This window comes from Euphorbia lathyris, chromosome 7 (assembly GCF_963576675.1).
Source record: "Euphorbia lathyris chromosome 7, ddEupLath1.1, whole genome shotgun sequence".
In the NCBI taxonomy this organism is placed as follows: domain Eukaryota; kingdom Viridiplantae; phylum Streptophyta; class Magnoliopsida; order Malpighiales; family Euphorbiaceae; genus Euphorbia; species Euphorbia lathyris.
In genome coordinates, this window is record NC_088916.1 from 21,774,797 (window position 1) to 21,801,887 (window position 27,091).

The 27,091-nt window shown below is 35.8% G+C and overlaps 2 protein-coding genes across 2 annotated transcripts; one reads left to right on the forward strand and one right to left on the reverse strand.

The window, feature by feature from the left end:
• The first annotated feature begins 13,745 nt into the window (after nt 1–13,745).
• Nucleotides 13,746–17,239, forward strand: LOC136235898 (multiple C2 domain and transmembrane region protein 6). The gene has a single exon (XM_066025980.1). It carries the CDS (start codon nt 13,898–13,900, stop codon nt 16,976–16,978), a length of 3,081 nt encoding a protein of 1,026 aa, XP_065882052.1. The 5' UTR covers nt 13,746–13,897; the 3' UTR covers nt 16,979–17,239.
• Nucleotides 17,240–17,331: 92 nt separating this feature from the next.
• LOC136235899 (uncharacterized) lies at nt 17,332–24,691 on the reverse strand. Its single transcript, XM_066025981.1, has 11 exons — nt 24,339–24,691; nt 24,216–24,254; nt 23,119–23,210; nt 22,058–22,307; nt 21,743–21,862; nt 21,597–21,672; nt 20,950–21,158; nt 20,683–20,791; nt 20,148–20,240; nt 18,471–18,631; nt 17,332–18,037 (listed from the first exon to the last, which is right to left on the reverse strand). The coding sequence occupies exons 1-11, from the start codon at nt 24,507–24,509 to the stop codon at nt 17,477–17,479; spliced, it is 1,881 nt and encodes a 626-aa protein (XP_065882053.1). The 5' UTR covers nt 24,510–24,691; the 3' UTR covers nt 17,332–17,476.
• Between the last annotated feature and the right edge of the window lie 2,400 nt (nt 24,692–27,091).

Below are 27,091 nucleotides of genomic sequence, written 5' to 3' on the forward strand. Positions count from 1 at the left end.
CTAAGCACCGCTCCGGTTTTAGCATTTCCATATTTTGATAAGCTCTTCAAAGTTGAGTGTGATGCGAGTGGAGTAGGAGTTGGGGGAGTATTGATGCAAGAGAGGAGGCCCATTACGTATTTCAGTGAGAAGTTGTGTGACTCGAGACAAAAGTGGGCCACCTATGACAAGGAGTTCTATGCGGTGGTGCGGGCTCTCAAGATGTGGGAGCACTATCTCATCAGAAAGGAGTTTATGTTGTACACCGACCACCAAGCCCTCAAGTACTTGGGAAGTCAAAAGCAAATCCGGAGCCCCATGCATGCTAGATGGTTGGCTTTTGTGGACAAGGTCCCTTATAAGCTTCTCCACAAAGCGGGTCAACAAAACAAAGTAGCGGATGCTTTGAGCCGAAGGGTAGCACTCCTCAAAACAGTAGCATTGGAGTTAGTAGACTTTGAGCACATCAAAGGGGAGTACTTTGACGATTTGGACTTTGGGAGCGAGTGGGAGAAGTGTAGGAACAGAGCCGAGGAGGCGAATATCAGTTGGTGGATGGGTTCCTTATGAGGGGAAGTCAGTTGTGCCTTCCAAACATGTCCATATGAGAACAGGTGATCCGGGAACTACATGGAGGGGTGTTAGGAGGCCACTTTGGTAGAGATAAGACCTTGGACGCGGTTAGCTCCCGTTACTTTTGGCCTAGGATGAGGAGAGATGTGGTGTACATCGTAGAGCGATGTGAGATCTGCCAAACCTCCAAAGGGTACGTTCCTTTTACCTAGTCTTTTAGGGCTGTTAGTATCCCTAAAACTTAGGAATGTAATCAGAGTTTTAGTTAGATTCTAACTCTATTTAAAGAGTTACAGAATTAATAAAGATGTACTCTGCATTTTTATAATTTATATCTTCTTTCTTTTTTCTTTCTTTCACGCAATATACAACAAATTGGTATCAGAGCTGTTCATCTTGAGGGATCTGTGAGTTGAGAAAAATACATATGGAGTTAGACACTTCATTCACAACAATTACACCACCAATTTTTGATGGTGTTAATTATGAAGCCTGGGCTATCAGGATGACTGTTCATCTTGAAGCACTAGATCTTTGGGAGGCCGTAGAGGAAGACTATGAAATTGCTTAACTACCACCAAATCCTACAATGGCGCAGCTAAAAAATCACAAAGAAAGAAATACAAGAAAGTCTAAGGCAAAAGCTAGTCTCTTTTCTGCTATTTCAAGTGTAATATTCACAAGAATTATGAATCTGCAGTCTACTAAGGATATTTAGGATTATCTCAAAACTGAGTATCAAGGCAGTACAAGAGTCAAAGGCATGCAAGTACTCAATCTAATTAGAGAATTTGAGATGCAGAGCATGAAGGAGGCAGATACCATAAAAGACTATGTTGACAAGTTGTTAAGCATAGTAAACAATGTACGACTTCTTGGTAAGGATTTTCCTTGATGAAAGAATTGTTCAGAAAATACTTGTCACTGTACCTGAAAAATATGAATCCAAGATATCATCATTGGAGGAAATAAAAGACCTGTCAAGTATCTCCTTGGGAGAATTAGTGAATGCTTTGCTGGAACAGGAGCAGAGAAGAATGATGAGACAAGAGGAGGAAGTACATGGTGCTTTCCATACCAAATCACAAATATCTTGATACAGAGGCAAGAAAAATGACAAAAAGAAGCAGTACAAGAAAACAGAAGGCTCCAACAAACAACGAGAAACTTTTCCACCATGTCCACATTGCAAAAAATCAAATCACCCTGAAAAAAGATGTTGGTGGAGGCCTGATATCAAATGCAGAAAGTGTGGCAACATGGGACATGTGGAAAAGATATGCAAATCTCAGCAACACGAAGAGGCAAAAGTGAGAACTGACCAATATGAAGAGGATGAACTCTTTATTGCAACATGTTATGCTACAAACAACAGCTCCAGTGACTCTTGGCTCATAGACAGTGGTTGCACAAATCACATGACCAATGATGTAAAGCTCTTTAAGGAGCTTGACAAAACTATTGTATCCAAGGTCATAATTGGAAATGGTGATTTCATACCAGTTAAAGGAAAAGGGACAGTGGCTATAGAAAGTTTGTCAAGTTTGAAGAATATTACTGATGTATTATATGTTCATGACATTGACCAAAATTTGCTTAGTGTTGCACAGCTGGTTGAAAAAGGTTTTAAAGTCATATTTGAAGACAAGTGGTGCTTAATCAAAGATGCAAAAGGCAGAGATGTTTTCAAGGTGAAAAAAAGGGCTAAAAGCTATGCTTTAAATCTAATGGAGGAAGAGAAAATGTTTTTCTCAAAGACCATAAGCAACACTGAGTTATGGCACAAAAGGCTTGGTCACTACTATCATGGTGGACTTCTATACATGCAGAAACATGCTTTGGTGAGAGGCTTGCCATTGCTAGAAGATAAGCTAGCTGATTGTGTGGCTTGTCAATATGGTAAGCAAGTAAGAAAACCTTTTCCTCAAACAACTTGGAGAGCATCACATAAGCTTCAACTGGTTCACACAGATGTTGCAGGACCTCAGCGTACTTCATCTTTAAATGGTAATAAATATTACATTACATTTATTGATGATTATACCCGATTTTGTTGGATTTATTTCTTCAAGTACAAATCTGAGGTTGCTAATATATTTTGGAAATATAAAGCATTAGTGGAGAATCAAAGTGGTTGTAGGTTGCCCACAATCAGATCGGATAATGGGACAGAATATACAAATAAGACATTTGACAAATTCTGTGAGGAAGCTGGCATTGAACATCGGCTCACTGCTCCTTATACTCCGCAACAGAATGGCATGAGTGAGAGAAAAAATAGAAGTATCATGGAGATGACAAGGTGCATGCTACATGAGAAAGAACTACCAAAAATTTTATGGGCAGAAGCTGCAAACACCTCAGTATTTCTATTGAATAGGCTGCCAACAAGAGTTCTGAAGCATAAGACACCGTTTGAAGCGTGGTTTGGTTACAGGCCAGATTTACATAATATAAAAACTTTTGGTTGTGTCTGTTTTTCTTATGTTCCACAGGTCAAAATAGATAAACTTGACAAAAAGGCAGAACCTGGAGTTTTTATTGGATACAACGGTCTTAGCAAAGATTATAGAATTTATCAACCCCAAAAATGGAAAAATTATTGTGAGTAGAGATGTAAACTTCATGGAAGAAAAGCAATGGAATTGGGAAGAGAAAATTGAAAAGGAATTTTCAAAGTCCCAACTACAATTTGATGATGGTGTTGATGATGTTCCAGTTAGAGGTACAAGACTCTTGTCTGATATTTATGAACGAAGTAACATTGCCATCTTAGAACCTGCAAAATTTACAGAAGCTGAAAAAGATGACAAGTGGATTGAAGCTATGAAAGAAGAGTTAAGGATGATCGAAAAGAATGACACATGGGAATTGGTGGATAGACCGCAACACAAACAAGCGATAGGCGTCAAATGGGTTTATAGAACCAAACTCAATCCAGATGGTTCTGTAAACAAATACAAGGCCAGATTAGTAGTGAAGGGTTATGCACAAGTGTTTGGTGTGGACTTCTCAGAAACATTTGCTCCAGTAGCTCGACTTGACACAATCAGAATGTTATTGGCATTAATTGCACAAAAGGGCTGGAAAGTTTACCATTTAGATGTGAAGTTTGCTTTTTTAAATGGTTACTTACAGGAGGAGATATTTATAGAGCAGCCAGAAGGATTTCAAGCTAAGGGACAGGAGGAGAAAGTCTACAAGCTAAAAAAGGCATTGTATGGTCTTAAACAGGCTCCTAGGGCATGATACAGCAGGATCAATGATCATCTTCAGAATCTTGGATTTATCAAAAGTCCAAGTGAAGCTACCTTGTATGTGAGGCAGACAGATTCTAATCTAACCATAGTTTCTGTTTATGTTGATGATTTACTTGTCACAGGTAATGATGAGAAGTTGATAAACCAATTTAAAGATGAAATGCTCCAAGTATTTGAAATGACAGACCTAGGATTGATGACATTTTTTCTGGGAATGGAGGTGAAACAAGATGATGATGGAGTTTTCATCTGCCAAAAGAAATATGCAGGAGAAATACTCAAAAAATTCCGTATGGAGGATTGCAAAAGCACGACAACTCCAATGAACAACAAGGAGAAATTTAGCAAGGATGATGGAGCTGATAAAATTGATGAGCATCATTATAGAAGCTTAATTGGCTGCTTAATGTACCTTACTGCAACCAGACCAGATATTATGTTTGCAGTAAGTATACTTTCAAGATTCATGCACTGTGCTAGTGAAATTCATCTTCAAGCTGCTAAAAGAATTGTTAGATATGTCAAAGGCACTAAAGATTATGGTATTAAGTACAGCTACTGCCAGAATTTTTTATTTCAAAGGTATTCTGATAGTGATTGGGGAGGTTCAGTTGATGATTTGAGAAGCACAACAGGTTATTGTTTCAGTTTTGGATCCGGTGTATTTTCATGGTGTTCGAAGAAGCAAAATATGGTGGCTCAAAGTACAGCAGAAGCTGAGTATGTGGCAGCTGCTACTGCTATAAATCAAGAAGTTTGGTTCAGAAAGATACTTGGAGATTTACAAATGGAGCAAAATGATCCAACAAAGATTTATGTTGATAATCAGGCTGCAATTTCAATTTCGAATGATCCTGTTTCTCATAACACAATGAAGCACTTTAAGATTAAATTTTTTTTTTTTTGAGAGAAGTGCAAAGAGAAGGTGAAGTTAAACTACTGTATTGCAGCACTGATGATCAAAAAGCAGATATTTTAACAAAAGCTCTTCCAAGAGGCATATTTGAAGGTTTGAGAATCCAACTTGGCATATGCAGCTATTAAAGCAAGGAGGAGTGTTGGAAACGTGCCATAAAGCTGAAATTAGGTTTTAATAAATTCTGTTATCCTTTAAATTTATTTTAACGTTCCTTTTACCTAGTCTTTTGGGGTTGTTAGTATCCCTAAAACTTAGGAATGTAATCAGAGTTTTAGTTAGATTCTAACTCTATTTAAAGAGTTACAGAATTAATAAAGATGTACTCTGCATTTTTATAATTTATATCTTCTTTCTTTTTTCTTTCTTTCACGCAATATACAACAGTATGCTACTAACGCCGGATTACGTATGCACTTGCCAGTTCCGGAAACTATTTGGGAGGACCTTTCAATGGATTTTATGTTGGGACTACCGAGGACTCAACGTGGTATGGACTCTATCTTTGTGGTGGTGGATAGGTTCTCGAAGATGGCTCATTTCATCCCGTGTCGGAAGACTAATGATGCCACCGCTATTGCTAAGCTTTTCTTCCATGAGGTGGTGAGACTACATGGGGTTCCGAAGAGCATAGTGTCGGATAGGGACACCAAGTTTGTTAGCCACTTTTGGCGGACTCTTTAGGCTATCCTCGGGACCACTTTGAAGTTTAGTACCACGGCTCACCCATAAACGGATGGGCAAACCGAAGCGGTAAATCCGACTTTGGGAAACCTATTACGAAGCAAGTGTCGGGACAAACCCAAGATGTGGGATTATGTGCTTGCCCAAGCCGAGTTTGCCTACAACTCCACCGTGAGTTCCACCACCGGGAAGTCACATTTCGAGGTTGTGTACACCAAAGCACCGAACCATTCGCTTGATTTGAGTGAGGTTTCGAAGGGGGAGAAGAAGAGTGTAGCGGCACACAATTTGGCCAACGACTACCATAAAATGCACCAAGAAGTTCGACATAGCATTGAAGGAAAAAATAGTAAGACCAAAGCCAAGGTTGATGAACCCCGGAGGGATGTGCAGTTTGAGGTGGGGGATGAGGTGATGGTGTACTTGGGAAAAGAGCGACTCATGCATGCTACTAGTAGCAAATTGAGGCCGAGGAAGTATGGCCCCTACCAGATCACCAAGAAGATTAGCCCCAATGCCTACCAACTTACCCTTCCTAATTGGCTTGGGAAGATGTCTTCTTCTTTTAATGTGCAAGACCTTAGCTTGTGGAAACCGGAGGGAACGTTGCCAACCAAGGCATCGGAAGCGGAGTCCGACTCTTTCAAAGAAGGGGAGAATGATGAGGGCATCCCTTCCCTAAGCCCGAGCTCGGAGCCAAGAGGCGAGAACAACGAGAGCTGGGGTAACCAGCCCAGTACGCGGGGCGTGAAGGACCTAGTTTCCGAAGAATTGCCCAGAAGCTCAGGAACGCGGGGCGTACCTCTAAACACGCGGGGCGTAGATTGGGCAGCCGAGAAGAAACCAAACCAGGAGGTCAACTACGCGGAGCGTAGTCTCAAGGACGCAACGCGTGAAGATCATCAACAAGGAGCTCCAAGATCAGAGGCTCCAATACGCGGGACGTGACTTCAGAAACGCCACGCGTAAAATCCTCCTCGAAGATTCTCCAGGTTCAGGAGCTGAGTTATGCAGGGCGTACCAAGGTCCACGCGGGGCGTATCCTGCCTGAAGGATACTTCTTCTCCAAGTTCTCACCATTGGGGGGACCATTTTCTGCCCCCAATTGAAATTACTATTTTGCCACTACTACTATGTATCTATACTACCATTGTTTTTCTCTTCCCAATATGACCCTATCCTTAAATCTAATCTAGAAACCCTACTTTGGGCTTTAGGGTCATTTACCTTATTATTTGGGTCTTTTGTTTGTAATGTGAACTTAACTTTTATGAAATTTATCTCAAAGCCTCCATTGGAGTTCAAGGTTCATCCTTGTTTAGGTTTATTCAACCTTCAAGTTTAGCTTGAAAAGATTGCATTCTTTGTGAGTTTACGATTAAAACTCTTAGTCGATTTCACTCTACATCACAAATTTCTACCGTTTCTACATATACATCACAAGTAAAAAATTACTTTTAAAATTTTAAAAATAAAATTTCAAAAGTATAAAAATGAGTACATTTTTATAAATGACTTATCGTTTTGAAGGAAAAAAAGAGAGGAGAAACTCAATTTATTAAAATGACGTACTTAGTTATCAATGTTATTTTTTTACCTATTTAGAGATGACGTACTTATTTATGAATGTTATTTAATTTAGATTGAATTGAAACTTATTTCACTATCAAGACCAAAAGATGTTGGCAAGTCTTTGGTATTTTGAGGAAACTCTACCAATCTATCAATTTTATGTACTATACTTGTTAATTCCACCAACTAACCTATTAAATCAACTTGTTCAATTTCACTCACACTTTCTTATTAAAGCTTATTAGATAATTGAAATTAGGGATCATAATAGATATAAATGTTGCAAGTAATCGGTACAATTCGATTTTAATAAGATTATACGAAATTTACAAAAGGGGTTGACACGAAATAAAATAAAAAATTACGCATGACAGCTAGGTGTAAAAATAGATTATACTATATGGTAGAAAATTCTGTTTATTTAAAATGACCGTTGTCAACTTCAAAATTGAATATTTTCAAAATTTGTAATATTCAAAACAATTTTTAATTCTTTAATTTTTAATTTTGAGATCATTTAGATGTTGTTTGGTGAGGAACGAAAAAGTGAATGTTTAGAGAAATAAAGCTCCGAAAATGATGATTTTGGAAAATAAAAAAAGTGGTTCTATAGTAAATGTAGTACTATACTACTTTAATTCTTGGAATTTTCCATTTTGAGGTCATTAACGGTCATTTTTATAATGTCAAACTAAAACATCCTCGTTTTTAGCAAAGCGAAAAATCTTAGTCCCTATTTGGACAAAAAAACCCCACAGGGATGCCATTGACAAAAAGTGCAATTATAAGGGTTTTTTTTTTTTTTTAGAATTTACCCTTTTATTTTTTGTTTTTTTGAAATAAAGAAGATAGAAAGCAAAATAGTATTGACAAAATGTAATTTTTCTTTTTTTTTTCACTATATATTTTTTGTTGTGTTGCAAAAACAGTGAGAATGGCCTAATCAAAACATGTAGTAAGTAATCAATCATGTTATCACTTCATACAATAAAACAGTTAGTAGTATTTCTTTAAGGATGATAGGAGTTTTCATGTTAACAACTTTATTTTCAAGATCTCTTTCTCAAATAAAAAAAAATTAATTGCGAATTAGAATTCAAGTCAATAAAGAAAGTTAAAAAGTAATAGCCTTTTGAATTTTCTAGATAGTAGGAAAGCTGAAATTGATCATTGATCAACAGAATCATGGATTCTAAACTTGATCTTCCATCCAAGTTAAAATAAAAACTTCACAACAATGATAGGTTCTAGAAAAATTTGAGGTGTTGGACGAGTTGTTGAAGGCGTTTCCAACATAGATTCTTGATGAATTACTTTCTCTTGCCTGCATCACAAGCCACGATGATAAGAGATACCATCATCCTCTTCTTGAGTTTTTCCAACTGCTTCTACGTTAATATCAGGATTCTCCATGCAATCCGTTGATTTTAGAGGATTTACATGTATGAGAGATATTTCTAGAATAAAATCTTGTTGACCCTCTTCCTCTTAGGTGGTTCCGAGTCACAATCATTGAAAATTATTGGAATCCTGGATTGAAACTTGGGTTAACAGATCGAAAGCTTGTTGTGAATGTGAGAGAACTTGAAGAATCGAGGAAGAAAAAGGTTTCAAAGAAGGAAAACAGAGAACGAAAAGAGAATAGGGGCTGAAGAAGAGTTTTTTTTTTGTGTTGTAAGTTTTAATGGAAAAATCTAGCTTTTCATGGTTGATGCTTATACAAATCTATTGAAATTTTGGTCTTCCACTGCTCCATTGAGTTGAAATTTCATGGTACATCCTCCTTATATAAGGAAAGCAGGATTCCAGTTTAGAATTTCCGTTGAAAACAGTTTGGTTGTTAAAAAAATTACACTTTTTTGAAACTTTGTTTAAAGCTAATAGAAAAATACCCATATTACTCAATACTGCTCCGTTTTGGTTCTATGAGTAGTCCACGAACTCACAACGAACCAAGAAATTAGGATGCCAACATAACTGAGTAGGATTCCTTCAATTTCCTCATTGAAAAATTAGTGTTAACCATTGGCTTGTTCTTCTCCAAACGACTAAAAAACCTTATCTAATATTTATCAATTATTCTCGTGATTTAAAGGGCCAGTAACTCATAATTTTATTAATATATTTTAATAAAATTAAATAAAATAAGATTTTTAAAAGCATAGATAAAGAGAAAGTACAAAGAGAAATAGAGTATAGTGAGTGATAACTGGTTACATGATTTGATTATGTGTACAAGTCGCCTTAGTGATCCGACGTCGTTGATAACCTACAAAATAGTAACGTAGGTCAGACGAGATCAGAGTCCGACGAACCCGTTCCGATGTCTAAGTCAATTTGTGAGTAGGACTGAATTGAAGGATATGAACTAGTTGTGAGATAGTAGTTAACATATTGTTCTTATGTCAATATCTACTTATTTATATGTTTTTAGGTTAACCTATTCACCTCTTTAGGAATCCTTGTGAGCTTAGGGTTCCGTATCCTTAAGAAATCCAAGTCTTGAGAGGAATCTTTTATATCGTGGGATTCTAGAAGGTTCCTTCGTAATAGGAGGTCGGAGCTCCGATCATTTTCTTAGTTTGAACTCTTTCGCATGTGCCTTTTAGCTTTAATGGGAACGAAACTGATGTCATTCACGTCATGTTATTTTGCATGATATCAGTGAGAAAGTTCGTTACCTTTGGGATGGATATATGGTAGAGACAAGATGGACATACAGACGAAGACAGAAAGCCTGAGGGCCTCTGATTCCTCTAACGGCCGGAATCATTCCTATCATGGATGGTTGCAGCTCCCAGTCTCTAGAATCGGAGTTCGGAGTGCAAGATAGTGTGGAAAAATATCATGTACATGGATATAAAATGACTCTTTCACTAGGGATATCTAAGAAATTTATAGTTTATAGGTTGTGGAAAAATACATTGTATAACCAAATTGATCAATAATGGAGAAACATGAATATTATAGAAAAAGAAGAATGGAATTATAATGAAAAGTGGTGAGATATAGTATAGACTATTGGATAGGATTACACCAATTTCACATTTATAATAATAATTGAAAAAGGGGTATTATAAAAGCAATGAGATTTCGTTGTAAACATAAAGTTTTCTAGTTTTAATGAATGAAGTGATCACTTTCAACCTCCTACTATCTTTTCCCCTAAAGCATGCCCCACTACATAATTGCGTTGCATTCCAATGCCCACCATTTTGTCCCTCTCTTAGAGCTGCTTTATTACAATCTAATCAATTTTTTTTAACTAATTTCATTCATTAATCTAGAGTCGATCCTAAAACAAATCCACGTGGTTACACTGTTTTGCAGGTGAAAAAACATGATTTTTTTTTCTATCAAAATAAGGACTGCGTTTATCGATATGTGCAAATCGGAAACTTTTGGATTGATATTACCAAATTTGATCGTTAACGACATCAAAATAAAAAGTTCTAAGAATTAAAATTGTTTAGTATCGCATCTATTATGGAACCATATTTTTTTTTTAAAAATCATCATTTATTTAAGATTTCTTTTTCTAAATATTAACTTTTTTTCTCGTTACCAAACAATAGCTAGATGATCTCAAATGTAAAAAGTATAGAATTAAAATTGCTTAAAATATCATTAGATTCTAAAAACTTTTTTTTATGTCATTAAGGGCTAAATTTGACAATATCAACCAAAAAGTTCTCGATTTGCAAATATCGACAAACACAATCCTCATTTTGATAAAAAAAATACCACATTCCTACACCTGCAAAACAGTATAACACGGAACCCATTAATCTATTACTTCACCTAGTTACTTTTTTTTATATAAAACCCTCCACTATAAAGTTATTTAATTACTTAAAAATATTCAACATTAAAATCGATGGGAGGAAAATGCAATTTGGGAGAAAATCTGGAAAGTTGAAGCAACTGAAAGAGTTCGTTCCTTCCTTTGGATGGTTCAATACGATGCAATTATGTGTAATAGTAACAGAGTGAAACGACATTTATCAACCTCAACAGCTTGCCTTGATTGTGGAGCTGTGGAAGATACACTACATGTTTTAAGAGATTGCATCGAATCAATGTTGGTTTGGCTTGCGCTTTTGCCTCTAGACGTGGTCTCAAGGTTCTTCCGGCTCTCGAAAGATGACTGGATTCTGGAAAATTTGCAGAGTACCCAACGTGTTAGAGGGATGAATTGGACAAGCATTTTCTCATTTGCTGTATGGTGGATTTGGAGATGGCGGAACCTGCAAGTCTGTGAAGAAGATGAAATGAGAGGCGATATAACTGCTTTTATCCTAACCAAAGTTCGTAATTTTCAGAAGGCAAAAGATGTGGAGAGTAATATACGAGTTAATCAGGTTGAGGAACAATAGATTAAATGGCAGCCACCAGAACCTAATTGGATCAAAATAAATACTGATGGAGCAAGTAAGGGATCGATGGGATATGCAGCAGCTGGCGGACTGTTACAAAATCATAGAGGGGAATGGGTTAGCGGCTTTATAGTAAATTTGGGGATTTGTTCGGCCTTCGCTGTTGAAATGTGGGGTATTTATCATGGTTTAACTAAAGCTTGGCAAGGAGGCTATAGAAAGATTATTATTGAAGTGGATTCCAGAAATGTCGTGCAAATCCTGGAAGAGGAGGATAATGTTCATAACCCCCACAGTTTACTCATTATGAAATGTAAGGAACTGATCGAAAGAGATTGGGAAGTAGTCATAAAGTACACGTATCATGAAGGTAATCAGACTGCTGACTGGATGACAAATTTCGCAGGAAGTGTTTTACTGGGTTATCACGAGTGTGATGTGCTGCCTGTAGGCCTCCAGAGTATTCTCAACGAAGACCGCTTAGGAAGGTCAACGAAGAGAATCATCACTTTGTTCTAGTTTTTTTCTCTTTTCCTTGGGCTTTGCCTCCCTTCTTATAAAAAAAAACAATCGAATGAAATTTAAAAAAGTGCTGAAATAAATTAATTTAAATCTTCTAAATATTCTTAAAATTAAGAATATATATATAAATTTTCAAAAATAAATAAATTAATTGATTTCTTAATTTATCAAATAGGGAAAAAATTTTACTTTAGAAATTAAGTTAAAATAAATTCAATATTTTTTTTTCTAGTTTGTTTGATTTTTTTTAACCATTTTTAAATTAAAAAATCACTCATTTAAGTTACAACATTAGTAATTAATATTTTTTTTTGTATTCGGTACTTATATTTTATATTCATCAAACAGTTATATCATTTAATACTTTTGATCACATTAATATCAGTAGATCTAGACTTATTAAAACCACAAAATGGAGATTCAAAACATCTTAAAAATCATGATCAATTGAATCACTAAACTAAGTGTAAATATTTGGATGTAATTTTTTTATTATCCTTGAGTAGTCAGTCCCACATCTCTCATATAAGTCCATGCATTAATAATTTTGTTTCATCATTTCATAATCATCTAAACTTAGAAATACAACTCAATTATTCATCAAATAACTACTTTTTCATAGCTATGAATTAAAACCATATAATAATTTTAATAATATTTGGATTCAGAATTTAATAGTTGAAATTGTAATAGTCCAATTTTATGCATATAAAGAGCACATGTAACATCAAGAATCTCCCTCTAAGAGTAGAGGGTCCACCTCACACATCAACACAGACATTTCTCTCTCTTACTTTTACTTTTATTTTAATTTTGTTATTTTATTTTATTATATTTTCTTTAGTGCATATGTTTCTGTCTTCATACTCTAAAAGGTTAAACACATGGTTAGTCACTAATTTTTTTATAGTTAACTAAAAATTGCCACTCAGTTTTAATTTATCTTAATAAAATTACTCCAACGATGTTAAAAGAAAAAAACAATAGAAAACAGATGTAGCTGTATGGTTCTAACTCACTAAAACAACAAGTTTCAGTAGGTGATAATCACATGAGTTCTAATCAGCTAGATAATCAGCGGTAAAAGTTCCGACAATTTTAAGAATAAAAAGATAGTGAAAAACTGACGTGAATGCAACATCAGTAATAGTTAATTATTACTGCTGATCAAAACAAGTTATGTTTGCCACCTAACTCACTAAAACAACACATTTTATGTAGGTACGCGTCGTTCTAATCCGTTAGATAGCAGTTAAATGTTGTTTTGATTAGCGATGAAAGTTGACTAATAGTAACATAAACGTCATGTTATATTTTGTGTCTTTTTTCTCTTAAATTTATCGGAGTAACTTTATTGAAACAAAGAACGACTTTATTGAAATACAATTCAAAGTTGAAGTGTTTTATTAAGACAATGAAATTAAATGATGACAAAGTACCATTACTTGGTGTGTTTTCACCATCGGATGATTGAACATAAAATTAATCCAATGGTGAAAACACACAAAGTAAGGCTTACTTTGTAAAAAACAAAGTAAGCATAACCTTTACCAATTTTGAAATATCGATAAAAATATGGGATAAGGCACCAAAATATACCTATGGTTTTTGGGAATACATCAATTTAAATTCCATGTATAAAATAACACTAATATAGGCTTAATGTTTAGAAAATAGACATTAATAATAAAACATGACATGTCATTTATATTATTCAGTTAAATTCTGTCAATCATATGTGAATAGAGAAATCAAAACTTAACAGAGTAACATAAATGACGTGTCATTTTTCGTTATCAATTCCTAAATCGGTACATTTTTTTTATTAAGAACATAGTGACCGAATAGTTGATTTAAGCCGACTCCAAAATGACCACCTCATCTTCACTCTCCACTGTCTCTTCTTCATCACTATTTCTGTCTTGTTCTTCAATTCTACTCTTTCACTACCCACCATTTTTCTCTTTTCTTTTTTATGCTATCCTTCTCTTTCCCCTTCCATTTCTCATCCCACCATGCCTAAACTAGTAGTAGAAGTTCTTGGTGCAAGTGATCTTATGCCCAAAGATGGCCAAGGTTCTGCTAATCCTTTTGTTCAAGTTGATTTTGATGAACAAAGGCAAAAAACTCAAACTAAACCCAGAGACCTTAACCCTAATTGGAATGAAAAGCTTGTTTTCAATCTAAATAACCCATCAGATCTTCCTAATACCACCATTGATGTTGTTCTTTTCCATGACAAGAGAGAATCAGGTCATGACAAGAACTTCCTCGGCCGTGCTAGAATTTCCGGTGTCTCTGTCCCTTTTTCTCAATCTGAAGCTTCAATCCAGCGTTTCCCCCTTGAAAAAAGAGGCATTTTTTCTAATATCAAAGGGGATATAGCTCTTAAGATTTATGCTCTCCTTGATTCTAATGATTTCCCTCCTCCTCCCCCTCCTTCCTCTTCTCCTCCAAATTTTGCTAATTTTGAACCAGAACCAGAACCACAACCACAACCAGAACCTACTCCTCTTCAGGAAATTAATACCAACAAGATTGAAGTACAGGTAGAAGATGATTTTAGGGCTGCTGAGAAGAAAGTGCAGAAGAAGAAGAAAGAAAAAGAAGTGAGGACATTTCACTCTATTGGCACTGCCGGTCATACTCCGGCGCCGGTGTCCTCCGGGTTCGGGTTTGAGACTCATGTGATGAGGGAGAAGGCACCAAATGTGGAAGCAAGAACGGATTTTGCTCGGGCAGCTCCGGCTAGTACAGTGATGCAAATGCAAATGCCAAGGCAGAATCCGGACTACTTACTGGTGGAGACTCGTCCGCCGTTGGCAGCTCGGATGCGGTACAGAGGAGGGGATAAGACATCAAGTACTTATGATTTGGTGGAGCAGATGCATTTTTTGTATGTTAGTGTGGTTAAGGCTAGAGATCTTCCTGTAATGGATGTTACAGGCAGTGTTGATCCGTATGTGGAAGTGAAGCTTGGGAATTACAAAGGCAGGACTAAACATTTGGAGAAGACTCAAAACCCTGTTTGGAATCAAATCTTTGCTTTCTCAAAGGATAGATTGCAGGCCAATTTGCTTGAAGTTACTGTTAAAGATAAGGACTTTGTCAAGGATGATTTTGTGGGCAGACTTCTTTTTGATCTATCAGAAGTCCCTGTCCGAGTTCCGCCGGATAGTCCATTGGCTCCTCAATGGTATAAATTAGAAGACAAGAGGGGTGATAAATCTATGAAAGGTGAAATTATGCTTGCAGTTTGGATGGGAACACAGGCTGATGAATCATTTCCTGAGGCCTGGCATAGTGATGCTCATGATATTGGTCATACAAACCTTGCAAATGCTCGATCTAAGGTTTATTTTTCGCCCAAATTGGATTACCTTAGAGTTCTTGTAATAGAAGGTCAAGATCTTTTCCCTTCCGATAAGGGCCGAGCACCGGATATTTATGTGAAGGTTCAGCTTGGTAATCAGGGAAGAGTAACTAGACCTTCGCCTATGCGAACAATGAATCCTACTTGGAATGAAGAGCTTATGTTGGTAGCTTCTGAACCTTTTGAGGATTACATTATTATTTCTGTTGAAGATAGAGTTGCTCCAGGCAAAGATGAGATCATGGGAAGGGTAGTTATACCTGTTCGAGATGTCCCGCCAAGAAGGGAGACCTCGAAACTCCCCGACCCTCGCTGGTTCAATGTCTTCAGGCCTCAAATAGGAGAGGAAGACGGGGAAAAGAAGAAAGAGAAGTTCTCCAGCAAGATTTTACTTGGTCTTTGCTTAGAGACTGGTTATCATGTTCTTGATGAGTCTACTCATTTCAGCAGTGATCTTCAGCCATCATCCAAGTTCCTGAGGAGGGAAAGGATTGGAGTTCTTGAACTTGGAGTCCTAAGTGCAAAAAATTTGCTGCCTATGAAGAGCAAGGAAGGTAGAACTACTGATGCATATTGTGTGGCCAAGTATGGAAACAAATGGGTTCGAACTCGAACCCTTCTCGACAACTTACATCCTCGTTGGAACGAGCAGTATACTTGGGATGTTCATGATCCTTGTACTGTGATCACCATTGGTGTTTTTGACAACTGCCACATTAATGGAAGCAAGGACGATGCGAGGGATCAGAGAATTGGGAAGGTTCGAATTCGCCTTTCGACTTTAGAAGCAGATCGTGTGTATACACATTACTATCCTTTGTTAGTTCTTACACCCGGGGGGTTGAGGAAGCATGGAGAGATTCAGTTGGCTTTGAGGTTCACATGCATAGCTTGGGTTAATATGGTGGCTCAGTATAGCAAACCCCTGCTGCCTAAGATGCATTATATCCAACCAATTTCGGTTAGGCACATTGATTGGCTTCGCCACCAAGCAATGCAAATAGTAGCAGCAAGGCTAGGAAGGGCAGAACCACCACTGCGGCGCGAAACTGTGGAGTATATGTTGGATGTGGATTACCATATGTGGAGTTTGAGAAGAAGCAAAGCTAATTTCGGCCGGATAATGTCTTTGCTTTCAGGCATTGCAGCTGTCTGTAAATGGTTCAGTGACATTTGCACATGGAGAAATCCAATCACCACATGTTTGGTACATGTCTTGTTCTTGATACTGGTATGCTATCCGGAGTTGATACTTCCCACAATCTTCCTCTACTTGTTTGTCATTGGTATGTGGAACTATAGGTTCCGACCAAGACACCCGCCTCACATGGATATTCGAGTTTCGCAAGCAGATAACGTGCACCCGGACGAGCTCGACGAGGAATTTGATACATTCCCAACAACACGACCAGCGGATATTGTTAGGATGAGATATGATAGGTTGAGAAGTGTTGCAGGCAGAATTCAGACTGTGGTCGGGGACTTGGCGAGCCAAGGGGAGAGAGCTCATGCGCTACTGAGTTGGCGAGACCCAAGGGGCACAGCCATCTTCATAATCTTTTCCTTGATCTGGGCAGTGGTCATTTACGTTACTCCGTTCCAAGTTGTGGCTGTTCTGGTTGGACTTTACTTGCTCCGGCATCCACGGTTCAGGAGCCGGATGCCATCAGTACCTGTCAACTTCTTCAAGAGATTACCAGCCAAATCAGATATGCTACTATGAGTAGAAAAATATTGCACTGAAATATTCAGCTAAAGGTAACTATATAAATATCTATTGCTATGAAAGCAGCTTCAGACAGAAGGAATAAGCAAGAATTCTCCATTCTACCCCAGTCTGTGAAAGAATCTCACTTTCCCTAATATGCATATTCTATTTCTACCTTTATGAATATCCGTGTAAGGAACCCACCATTCTTTTTTGCTCTTTATTCCTTATTCTGTAATTTTGCTGAATAATAAAATTGTGCCTTTTTAACTTTCATTGAGTAGTCGTAAGCAGTGTCAAGAATGTCAAAGAATATGCAAAACAATTATAGCAAAACATTATTATTCTTGAAATCTTCAATCAAAAGCTGAACAACCTATCTTGAAAATAACTATAGATAATACAATTTTAACATAAAAAATAGTACTACAAAAATTCCCTCTCCAGTTTCCAAAATCCTCCATAAAAACCTGCCTTACAAAAATTGGATAAGTAAAATACAAAAAAGAGAGTTTACTTAGATGAAATAGTCCTAAAACCAAGACATATAATAGCTACAATCGTCAATAAGACGACAAGCATGCTGCGGAATTGTAGCTTGTCCACAACACCCCAAAAATTGAAGGTTCCTCTGGTCCAATCTTGCTTTTTCATTGATTCCAAGGCGATCCCATTCTCCGCCTTTTTCTGCATTTGGTTTTTTCGCCTCCTTAATAACCACCCTATCAAATTTCTCTTATCTCCATCTTCTAGCAGGATATCATTCTGCGAAGAGACACTTTTGTGGAGAGCATTCTTGCCTCCGCAATTCTCTGGTCCACAGGCACAGGGCTCTGCCTCTGGCTCTCTTGAACTTGCACAACTCTCACAGGTATCAGAACAGGGAGAACAATCATCTAGACTTGTTTTTCTGTTATTGGAAAGTGTTTTCTCATCCACTTGGTTGAGACTCTCGATCACTTCTCCAAAAACTGACCACCTTCCAACCGAAGTTATCTTAACAATAGCTGCAGTACCCAGCATGCTTTCTGGACCAATCACAAGCACCTGAACATATCCCTTTGTATGGCCAACCTTGCAAAAACAAAGGAAATATACCGATTAATTTCAGGTCCTGTCATCCCCAAGTTTAGTTCCTTAACTTCATTTCGTAACAAATACATACTCAAATTTTACCGAAGTCTAATAGAAAGTCCAATTTTGACAAAAACCTTTAAAATACCCAAGGATATGTAAATTTGTACAACTTTGACATCACATTGGAACGATTTATAAGCCTTGTAAACAAAGGCTTAATTCATCCTAAAAGGTACATGAAAGGAGGAAGATTGTCTCACGTATATAAGGAGACATAGCTCCCTAATTAAACAGTGTGGGATATCTAACAGAACATCATCGAACTATTATCTTATTTAGCAGGATGACAAACTGGGATTAACAGAACGAATTCACTATATGAATCGAAAGGCAGTAAAGAGTTTGAAGTTCACATGTTCCACAGACTCACCAGATGTATTCCATCAGTTGCTATTTCTGTTATCCATATTTTTTCAACTCTTCCCTCCATTCCATTATTTGGAGTAAAAGCTTCAAAAACCGAAGTCAATTCCCGGCTACGTTTTTTCACCATGTTACTTGGGACCTTCTTCATCCTTGCAGCAGGTGTCCCTATATGCAGATGATAACAAAGTAAGAAATATATGCTATTGCAGAATAGGATAACTCAGTCGTTTAAAAAAAATGCTACACCTAGCATATTACCAATCATGTATCATGCAATAAGTGTTCAATAATCAGTTTGAAGGAAAAAAAAAAGAAAAAAAAAACTAAATCATGACAAACCACAGAATCGTCACAAACTCGAAAAGTTTCTCCTGCTGTCAACAAATTCAGACTATATACAACACCTATATAACATATAACCTTCAGAAGCAAACTTTTTCCTTCGAGTTAAAAAGATGCAGGCTTAAAAGTTCCATTCTCTCTCCGACTTCCACTTTTTCCATCACAAGAAATCATAAAACAAGGCCAAATTCATTTTTCAGCCCTGAATTTTAAAGGGTCAATTACATGAATATCATACTTAAGTACAAAATTACAACTAAGTCATATCACCAAACTTAATTCTTAATATGTCATTATTTTCTATATATTATGATTTTACACCCTAATTTAAAAATTCTAGACTTCAATTCATGAATCATAAACCCTAGAAAATATATTCTAGACTCCTAATTTATAAATTTCAATCCTTAAAATATATTAAAAGTACTGATTTTACTAGTTTGATATAATCTAAAATTATGACTTAACATAGATGTAAATAGTTTCTCAAAAATGAATTTCTGTGTAATTTTCCCAAATTTTTTTGAATTTATTCTATGGATTCCGTCAACTTGCAACTTTATTTTTGTTCTGCAAAGTCTTTCAATTTCAATTTTACCTAGAGCCCGACAGAACAAAATGAATGACTATAAAAGGGCGGCCCGGTGCACTACGCATCCCCACTGAGCAAGGGTCCGGGGAGGGGTCCCACCACAAGGGTGTACTGGGGGCAAGCCTTCCCCTGCCAATTTATTTGGCAAGAGGCCGCTCCTAAGACTCGAATATAGAGAGGAGAGACAGCCAAACTCCAGGTGGCCTCAATTTTATTTTGCATAGGACCCAATAATCCAATCTACTGCACTAAAATGGCTTAGTTGGGTATGTAAATATATCCAAAAGGGGAGCCCAGTTGACCTGTAAACACTTTCTATTATAAGAAATACAATAAATGAGTTCTATATCAGAATTCTTGTGCCCCATCCAGAATTGCCTAGCATAATGAAAAATACAGGATGCTTAGTTTCTTCTTGCCCACAAATAACAGTGCACATCTCAAAAACGAAGAAGATAACTTATGATAATAGTGCACAATTAATAAAACAGGGAACAAAAAGAAAAAATTGGCACTTGATCGGTCTGATGCTAATAGATCTATCTTATGTCATGTAAAATGTAATTATGATAGTCATGAGCTTTGATCCATTTGTTCTTGTTGTAGATTGAAACTACTGATTAAGCCAAATGAGGGTTGGGTTATGTGGAAAGGAAGAACTGATAAAGGGAGGAACAAGGAGAGATGTGGTTGATAAAACATGCACTAATATCACATATCTATGGGTATAAAATATCAACAGCATACCTGGTCTAGGATAAAACTGTGATATATGAACTTGAGGAAACTTATACTCATTAACAAGGCTGACAGTCTGAGCAAAATCATCATCTGTTTCGCCTGAAAAACACAACAGATCTGTTTCAGAAACTATACAACTACACGTCACAATATTTTTACCAAAGAAAATGTCACAAGTAAATGCTCCAAGTTTTTGCTATTTCCTAAAAATGTCCAACTAATGTCTATATCAATTATAGATAATAAAAACAGAAGAATGATTGAAGCTTCTATCTCAACAACATATATTAATGATAATTTGATTTCTATCATAATTGCAAGAAGCTCCCCACTTTGAGAGGATCTGAGAGGGAATATCTATTGGGGAAAAGGTTCCTTTCTCCCATAATTTCAATATTTCCTAATGGTCGAAACTTTTTCCACCTTAAAAACACAATTTCCAGTGTTCCCTTTAAGAGAACCAATATAATAAATGCTTAGAGCCGTAGTGATTTAAAAATTAAAGACTTCAAAGCAAAAAGAGTTTCAACCGCAAACTAACCTGGGAATCCACATATTATGTCAGTAGCAATTTGCATCCCTGGAACTAGTTCGGTCAAGGTATCAACCACTTTTCTGAAGTCGCTAACAGTGTACTCTCGATTCATTGCCTAGAATAACAAGAACATTCATAATGTCATATGTTAAGCTCAATATGTCATGGGTTTTCCAGGCAGCAACCTTAAGAAGTAAATATTACATTGGAATTTCTTGAGGTAGGGGAATGAGGAATAAGGGAAGGCCAAGTTTACAAGGGATTTGGACTTACTTTCAAAACAGAATCACTCCCAGATTGCACTGGCACATGTAGAAAGGTATATACACATGGATGACACAAAACTTCTGCTATCTCTTTTAAGTGCTGAAGAATGAAAGGAGGATTTGTCATCCCAATTCGAAGCATTGTGCTTGCATTAGCAGGAAGTTCAGAAACAATAGCATTCAGTAGAGTAGGAAGATTTGCACCAATGTCACGACCTACAAGAATTTGTAGAAAAATGGAGTTAAGCAGTAATATTATACTGCCTTATTTTTCTTGAGGAATCATAAAAGTTATTTTAGGATGTCAGAAATAAAATTTATCTGCCAAGCACCAATACGACTTACATAGAAAGACATGAGCACGGTGAACAAAAGCATTTGTTCTTGTCTTCCATCTTGCTAGGTAATGATAGTTTACTTATTAGTCTAATATTGTATCTCAGAATTTATCCATACATTAAAAAAACTACAGTTCCTATTAAATTATGAAATATGTGTAAAAGTAGAATTTTTCATTTTTTACGAATACTTGTAAGATGTCTACTCAGAGCTCTGAGATTCCTTTAACAAAAAAAGCCCTTGACAGGCAATATCTCTTTACAGTACACAGTTAAATCAGCATAAAGCAAACACCATTTACAATGATCTTATTACCATATGCTCCAGTATCTTCACTGCTCAACCATATTTCTTTTACTCCATCAGCTACAACTGTTCGTACACGCCCTACCTGCAAAAGTAGACTTCAATAAAAGAGAACCAAATAGCAAAAGTATTAGTCATTACTGCCACAAACTTACAAGGCTATCTATATTGTAGCTCCCAAGATGACCACGGGCATGCTTCGTCTTGCAGTAAGTGCAAGCCCCCAAACAACCAACATTGATTGGAAGAATCTCAACAAACTTGTTTTTGCGAACCTGTTGGAAAACCAAGTATAGTACATAATTAATTCTTGAAGCTCTAAAACTAGCTGGTAATTCAAATCGTGGATTAAAAAGTAAACTTCTTGAGCAGAGACAAAGAGAGATTATTTTTCTGACAGCTACGGAATTCCCCAATCAAAACAAAAAATGTTAATGTCATTGCATAGAATCTAGAATTTCCGTTTGCACCTTTGGAAGGTCAAGTGCTGGCAATTTCTTGCGGATTAGAAGTCTCACTTCATGACCTTTTAAGGTCTCTTCTACTACTTCAACTACACGGTCTATTTGTTGAACTCCAACTATACTGACTCCTTCTAGTTCTTTCAAATTTCGACTACCTTGAGGCACACAACCAGCAACCACGAGGGGCTTTTTTGCACTTTTACCTTTTGCTATTAGAGTGTCCATTGCAGATTGACTTGGAGACTTCACCGTACATCTGGACCCAAAAAAAAAAAAAAAGGTTTATCAACAGTGTGCGACTAAAAACATAAAATTCAACAGCACAAACACAGTAAAAATGAAACGCAAAACTAGTTTAATGTTTTTCTCTAAAAAGGAAAAAAAGGATTAGCAGCAAACATATACCACTACAAGTCTACCAAAATCTTGAAGAGCCCTTGTAGACTGCTATTTCCATGTATGCCAGCAAAATGGATAAACACCTAGCCTAAAAGTTTTAAACCCATGCTATTAGTAATAGCCCACTAAAATGCATATACTAGTTTTGGCAGTGGTAGAGGGGTATAACAACCTTCCAATCTCTTCTACATTAAATTTTCACCAAATCGAGTCATAACTTGGTTAAAGATAGCAACACAGTTAGTATGGCTGAATAAATTCCTAAACACTGAATTTTCACATCCAGGATACCATATGAGACCTCACATGTGGTAGACCATTACCCTCTTATGATTATGTAACAGCCAACTTGAGAGGGTGGCTTGGACCTCATCTTTGAGGCCCAGAAGCTTAGACTTTTCAAATATTATATGGGATCATATCCAATTTTAACTTTCCTATAGAAAATCAATGCTGATACATGAAAGCGATGAAATGGGTGAGACTGGAAAACACAATTCCACTAAATTCTGCATCAAACCATGAATTAGAACAACTAACATGAAGCAACAATAGAAGAGTGTTACACAGAACAAGATGATGTCCCACTAACTGGATGAAATATCACAATGTTACAATAGTAAGAAAATATAATAGAAAAAAAAGAGAGAAAAAGAATGATAGCTCACGTATTGATCAACCATAGGTCTCCATCCTCAGGAATGTCAGTTAATGCATAACCAAATGATGAAAGCTGACCAGCCATGTATTCACTGTCACTCTGCCACAATTTTCAGTTTATGATAAGCATGACCGGATTGAAATAACATCTCATATATCATTAAATTGCCTAAACTCAATAGAAAACGGAAAAGCAAGAAGCAGGAGATGGTTAAACTACCAAACATGATATCAATCCGTCAATTCATGGTTATAAATAAAAACAATGTTTACTGTAGCAGAACAAGCAAATCCTTACAAGCATAGAATGACGCGCATACCAAATATTGATAATTAAATTTTGTATCTATTTTTTTCAATTTCCACGCCTTCTGTTCATAAGGCGCGTGTCTAGGCTCCAAGAGCCCCTAGCGCCTTAGTACGCCTTGCACCTTTAATAACTATGCAATTTAGTCACATTTTAAAAATGTTAATGCCTTTAAAAAATTCTGTGTTGTTTTCAAAATAAAAAGAGCTGGTTGAAAAATCCCATTCTGCAGCAGGAAGTGGCTGTAATAAATTTGAAACTCATAAACAAAATCCACCAAATAAGATGTTGGGAAAATATTGCCTAATAGTTTTACAGTCCTCTATATATAATATTTCCTCAACAGCAATGTTAGTTTGTGTTTTACCAATTTGTGAAAGGAATTATTATTCCATATTTCTGTGTTACTGAGGCCAAAGAAAAATGACTCTTCGTAGTTTTTACTATCAGTTTCTTCGTCCGAGCGGTTCATGGTTTCTTATCCATTTTGCCTCTCAATGTTTGACAGTTTGTGCATTTCTAGCTCCAATGAAGAACCCAATCAGAGCATGTCTTTCCTAAACTTTTAGCTTGCCATAGCTATTAAAATATCAACACTCATAAACAGAACAATCTTCATAAGTAATTGAAGAAAAAATAAATAGATTCTAATATATCAACATCAGACTAATATATCAACATCAGACTAACAAATTATCCGTATTCCATACCTTGATTAATGCAATTAAGAATAAGAGTCATCACCAAACACTTCAAATCATAACTCAACAAATAGTAAATGAAAGAGAAACAACTTGCCTGATTATGTGAGCATCCAAAGGTCTTGATATATATAGTCTGAATCCAAAAAAAAATTGGAAAAGATTAAGACTAAAATGTACATATACAAATACTTGTAAAACGTCCAAGTAAAAGAAATACCTGAGTGCCTGGAACTTTAGGGGAAAAGGGGGTTTGAGCAAGCTTAGAGGCATTGAGATTGTGTTTGTTCTTATTCTTGCTAGGGTTAACTCCAACAGTATTCAGTGGCAATCGAAATCCAGGAGGAGCTCCACTTCCACCCCCAACCAGTAAATCTTCAATGTCCTCCATTATCGTTAGCTTCAAAAGTAAAGAGCTGCAGCCCGCCGGACGGAAGGAGGAAAGCGAGAGGCGAGAGTGACCTTTGAGTCTTGAACCCAGGACAAAGGACCGTGAAAGCTTGAGCCTTGACACAGATTAGGCCTACTACTAGAAGAGCCCAATTCTTCTAGGGCTGGTTTTCTCAAGCTACGGTGTTAAAATCTTGTTGTGTTTGGTTAACCAGTTTATTAGCACAATTGTTTTTAAATCTAATTGAATCTATTTTTGAAGCAAAATAAAATTAATTCATAGAACTTATATTAAATTCACTTTCTAATATAACTTAAAATAAATTAGTCGAAGACCCACGCATTACGCTGGAAAATATTACCGTTTGACTAACTGTTTTTTACTTTATTTTTTTTAACAAAACATAACATTATTCAATGGTAATAGATAAATTTTTTATATTCTTATTATGATAATTATATCTGGTATGTCTTTATCCTGATGTCAACCTAGTTGCGAGAGGTGGGTGGTCGGTGATAAATAACCTATTTCGACTTAAAAAAGTCATGCATTATTATTATATAGTTTATTATATGCATTTTAATTTTTTTTTTGACAAGATATTCATTTTAATTTAATTTGATATAAATTTGAGAAGAAATATATAAAGTACATAATTTCATATCAATCATCTAATAGTAAAAATACATAAGGTTACTTTGTTACTTTGTACCATAGAATTCACTAATTATATATTTAGAAGATGATAAATTAGAATCATTATATGGTATCAATTAGAATTTCCTAACGTCGGATAAAGTTAACATATTAGTATATGTTTAAAAAAAGTTTATATATTTTATTTAAAAATAAAAATAACGATTAAGAAATATGATTGATTATAGTATAAATTAAGATAACTAAAAGGTATATAATATTTTGCAAAAAAAAAATATAATTTTTATTTTTCACACGCCATCAAAATTAACTATCAAATTATAAAGTACAGTAACTATTCCTTCAAAAAAAAAAGTATAGTAACTACAAAGATGTCATGTGTCAAAACTGAAGTTAGACTTAAAAAATTAAATTAATAATAATCGGTTAAAATTAAAATGTAGGATCTAACCTAAAGATATAAATTCGAAGCATCTAAAATTCCTAATTATATCATATGTCTCATGAAAATAACTATTACTTACTGCAATTTTTTCCATCTCCATGGACAATTTCCTTCTATACCTAAATTAAGAAAACTTAAAAAAAATTAATTGATGATCCAAATAACTTATCCATCTAATCTAATCAAAACACACAAAGAGGAATGATTTACATAAAAGACGAGTAAATTTATAAATATTAGTCAACTTGAATTTAAATAAAAAATTGACAGGAAAATAATCTGCAAAAGGGCTACCTCAAATTGGGATGAAGCAAACGATGCAAAAAAGCTATGTACCAGAGCATATAATTAAGAGAATGTGTATTTGATTTTGATGGTGGAAAGCAATGCTTCAACGTCATGGATATAGTCCTGGTGAAATCAAAATAACTCAAATCGAATTAGAATGAATTGGTAGAACAAAATTATAGGCAAGAATATATATATATATATATATATATATATATATGAGATCAGATGTGACACATTCCTTATGGTGTGACAAGGCTTATTATGTGACAACAGTGGCTTTTTAGTAATTGTGTAAAAAACGGAGGGGTATATTTGTAATTTTACGTGCTTAGTATAAATAGTTATTAAGTTAGGGGTATATTTGTAATCTCCTATATTTTTCTCGTTCTTTCTTCTCTGGTGATTCTCTGATATTTCTCTCTTTTTTCCGTTAGCGCCGTTTCATTTTCGATCGTTTTTTTATTGATTTTTTGGTTCGATTTCTTTGTTTCGTCTCCCATTTTGTGTTTTTTTGAAGATATCGGTGAGTTCCTGTATGTTTTCGTGTTTGTTTTCATCGTATTTATGTTTGTTGTTTGTTCATTTCCCTTCGTTTTTTTGTTGAATATTTTGTTCCATTTATGGCTCTGATTTCCTATATTTTTTACTTTATCGGTAGGTTCGGCTCTCTTTTTGTGTATTTTTGAAGATATCGGTGAGTTACTCTGTGTTTTCTTTGTTCATTTTAGATATAATATCGGTGAGTTACTCTGTGTTTTCTTTGTTCATTTTAGATATTGTGTTATGCATGTTCTTAGTTTTTTTGTTTATATGTTCTGTTTAGGTTTTGTATTATGTTTGGGTGAACAGGTGAACACGTTGGTATTGATATTGAAGTGATGGAATTACCACTCATGTAATGGTGAGATGATATCACAGGCCACTTGATAAGTGAGATTGATAAGTGTGTGGCCACACCCTGATAAGTAGTTTACTTATCTGTTTCATCAATCTACTTAAGATCAAGAAATATCATAAACATTAGAGAGGATGACAGCCGCCATGCCTCTAGTTTATAATATCGATATCAAATGGTAAAAGAAGTTAAGAGATAACTACAAGGTCTCTGCATCTTTAGACTGCTGAAACTCTGTCTTGGTTAGGGGCAGTAATGGTTTGCTAGAACCCACTTACTGTCTGTGGGCCGTGA

What these genes read in the sequence shown, in the direction of transcription:
- LOC136235898 (XM_066025980.1), top strand. Translation starts at nt 13,898, where the DNA reads ATGCCTAAACTAGTAGTAGAAGTTCTTGGTGCAAGTGATCTTATGCCC.
- LOC136235899 (XM_066025981.1), bottom strand. Translation starts at nt 24,509, where the DNA reads ATGGAGGACATTGAAGATTTACTGGTTGGGGGTGGAAGTGGAGCTCCT. An exon ending in GACCTATGGTTGATCAATAC is followed by an intron (nt 22,308 to 23,118) that starts GTGAGCTATCAT and finishes TTTTGGGTCCAG; the next exon opens with ATGTACGGTGAAGTCTCCAA. An exon ending in GCTACAATATAGATAGCCTT is followed by an intron (nt 21,673 to 21,742) that starts GTAAGTTTGTGG and finishes CTACTTTTGCAG; the next exon opens with GTAGGGCGTGTACGAACAGT.